General features: G+C 37.5%; 1 protein-coding gene across 1 annotated transcript in view; it reads right to left on the reverse strand.

Annotated features, from left to right (window-relative positions):
* Positions 1-557: 557 nt before the first annotated feature.
* LOC122352064 (polypeptide N-acetylgalactosaminyltransferase 1-like) overlaps positions 558-3,413 on the reverse strand; it is a 31,029-nt gene continuing 28,173 nt past the window's right edge. The window contains exons 11-12 of the mRNA XM_043249558.1: positions 2,712-2,741; positions 558-765 (exon numbers count right to left, since the gene is read on the reverse strand). Coding sequence (XP_043105493.1) covers positions 580-765; positions 2,712-2,741 — 216 coding nt within the window. The 3' untranslated portion in view covers positions 558-579. The remainder of the gene's footprint in view (positions 766-2,711; positions 2,742-3,413) is intronic.

Here is a 3,413-nt window from a genome sequence, read left to right on the forward strand (position 1 = left end):
TGTGTGTGTGTGTGTGTGTGTGTGTGTGTGTGTGTGTGTGTGTGTGTGTGCCTGTGCACAGTGACTGACTAGAACAAAAAAAAACTCTTTGGCTCAGTCTGTTCTTTGGTTTTGTTTTTTGACTGTTTTTATGACTAAATTGAAAATAAAAACCTGCTGTGTCATTCAATGCTTTGCACATTATGTGTGTATTTGTGTGACATTGTTGCCAGATTGAGAATATTGTATAGGTTCACCCTTTCATGTGTATGTNAATTATGTAATTAATTTCCTTTTATTTAAATGATTTTGCCTGAACTTGTCATGAAAGATGCTTGAGGGTTAATAATACAGCATTTCCTGAGAATGTCCCATGCCCAGTCCTTGCATGGCATCTTTAGATACACACAGATTCAAAGCTTAAAAACGCTACAGAGACAAGATAAAGTACCAGCCAAACTGAACCCAGAATCATGTGCAAAAGGCTTTCAGTTTCCTCAACAAAAATATGAACGGGAAGAGCACACTATAAACTACGACAGCTGTAATAACTAGCTGCACTTTCAAAACTGACCTGCCATCAACAGGAAGTTGTGGAAGTTACAGAAAGTAATCAGTAGGGCTGTAGTAAAGCTTCTTAAAAACCTCCTGCCGGGTGAAGTTTCGGAGGATCCAGGCCTGAAGGGGGCTATCGTCACAGTACTCCACCGTTGGGCCATATGTCCCGTCCTCCAGCCGACTGATGGTCAGACACGATTGGGTGATGATGTGCAGGAAGGTATGTTTCTGATGGTATCCATGAAAACATGATGACAATAAACCAGGTATGGGTACTGATGACAAGAAGGTCAAAATGTGTTCTAGTCTTTTAAATTCTAAATCTCTGTTTAAAAGACGTGCACTTCCTTTAAAGTCTGACTAAAATATTAAAGCATATGTAAAACACTTGATTGTAATTTTAATTTGAATTATTCTTCCCCCGGTTTCACAGACAAGGCTTAAGCCTAGTACTAGACTAAAATCTAAGTCTGATCTGTTTCAACTGAAAGACACTTGCACCAACTGATCTTAAAATATCAGTTATATCAGTGTCCTTTGTCTCTGTCTGTGAGACCGGACCAATATATTTTAATACTAAATTCATCAATACTAATGCATAAATCACAACTACATGAGATGCATAGTTAAAAAGAAATTACATTAAAGTTTATTTTAGTTCGCCATAAACACTTCTGAGAGTTGAAACCGTATTATAAAGACAACCAAAGTTCATCAAAAGTTCTTAAAAAAGTGTGCTAAAAGGTCAATTTAATACATAATAAATGTAATCTACAATTCATTTGAATTTAATTGCAATTAATTATATGTCAGAAAGGTAAATAAAAGAGATTGAGACCACAAATATTTTTTTTGTATAATACATAAAAACAATTAAATATAAAATAAGAAAAAACAACAACATTATTACATTTTTTTGCATTAATGACAGCAGTACTTAAGCTGACATGGATAAATCCTAATGATACGTTTTAACTGATTTATTATTGTCTAAATTACTATTATTCAATGTGGTCTCAGGCTCCCCTGTTTAATATACGTACATATATATATATATATTTACACACACATATATATACAAACACAGAGGCTCTAAACAAGGACAAACTAATGGGGGTCATGGGAAAAGGTCAGATGTGGAAATGTAAACGTAGGGCACGAATGTGAGGGAATAAGCGTGGGTGTGTAGTTTGTGCTCACTGGTGTCTGGCAATGACAGATACAAACTGTAATGGGGCTGACTTAGGTGGAGCAATGCTGCATTAATGTCTCTTTACCTTCTAAAATAGCTATTTAATTGGAAACAGTGCCAGAAACCGAGCAAATGGCTCAATCTCTGTAAACCAAAATCATCAATTTTCACATGCAGTGTGAAAAACCTGAGAGCTGTTTTCAAAACAAATGCCTGCCTATCTGGTTGCCAGTATCTTATGGATTAATGGGGAAAAGAATGACAATTTAATGATGGGAGATTCTAGGATGCAAAATGTTGTCAGTCTCATCTTTCTTTATATTTCGATCATTAAGTCTTGCAGCACAAGCCTCCAAGCAGTAGAATAAATACAATGCCCTGCATTACAGACAGCTGAAAGGTGAAAACCAAACACTGGATACGTGTTTGTGTCCAACATCAAAATCACAGAGGGCACAGAGATCTATTTTTAGACGGTATCTGATTTCTCGAACCCCTTTGCGATTCAACGCTAAGGTCCCTTACGGCTCAAGTGTGATGTCCTCTTTTAAATCAAATGACTCATTTATTTGGAAATATAAGCACCAGAATCGACCCAGCTGACAAAGAAGTGTAATCTGTTATATTAACAGAAATATCGATAGCGCCAAGGATCTCGAAAGCTTCTTTATTCCGCTATGATGTATGTGGTATGTGTTTCTTGATATTTTGAGAATGCTGTAATGAATCTCAGATATTGATTATGTTACAGTCACTGAAAATCAATGCCTGGAGAGGCTTTTGGAAATGTTATAGGGCTGTATAGTAAACAAAAATAATCCTCCTTGCCATATCTCTACAAATACAAACATGTCTGTATTTGCCCAACTGTGTTTCTAATGCACTCACAGTCTGTCTCATTTATAGTGGGATTCTACTTCACAAACGCCTCTACCAGAACATTCAAACAACACACAGTGAAACACAATTCAGATGATCTTACCTTAAAGTCATACTCCCATTTGCCAACATACTAAGATATGCACAGAAAGAACGGTTCATCAGTTTCCGAGATACACAGTGGTACACAGCACCACGACCAGGACGATCAATATCCAGAGAAGGAAGAAATACAAGATATTCCAAAAATACAGAAGCGCACAAAGTGGATAGAAATGTGACGCATAGCGCCATCTGGTGGTTAAGAGCAGCAACTAGCTGGAGGTCTAATGCGATTTGGGTAACACTTTATCACCGAGTTCGGACCTGGAGGGCGGGCGTCCTGCAGAGTTTAGCTCCAAGCCAAATCGAACACACCTGAAGCAGCTAATCAGGTGCTTAAAACTTCCAGGCAGGCGTGTTGAGGCAAGCTGGAGCTAAACTCTGCGGGACACCGGCTCTCCAGGATAGTCTGTAGTTAACGGTGATGTAACAGTGATGCCACGGTTTAGTTAGTTCATCATAGACTTTTTAATTTCTGTCTTCCTTTGTTTAGTTTTTCCCACCACTGTTTAGTTCCCTTGGTTACTGATTTGATTAGTGATTTCAGTTCAGCTGCGTATTGTTCATTTGCCTTATTACTTACGCTCCTTTGGTTGCTGTGTTCATTGTCAGTTGTTGTTTGTGTTAAATGCACACTGTTTTGACTGCTCATTAAAAAGACCTTGCATTCTGAACCTTCAACTCTTATATTTATATATATATA

This window comes from Puntigrus tetrazona, chromosome 9, assembly GCF_018831695.1.
Source record: "Puntigrus tetrazona isolate hp1 chromosome 9, ASM1883169v1, whole genome shotgun sequence".
Classification (NCBI taxonomy): Eukaryota; Metazoa; Chordata; class Actinopteri; order Cypriniformes; family Cyprinidae; genus Puntigrus; species Puntigrus tetrazona.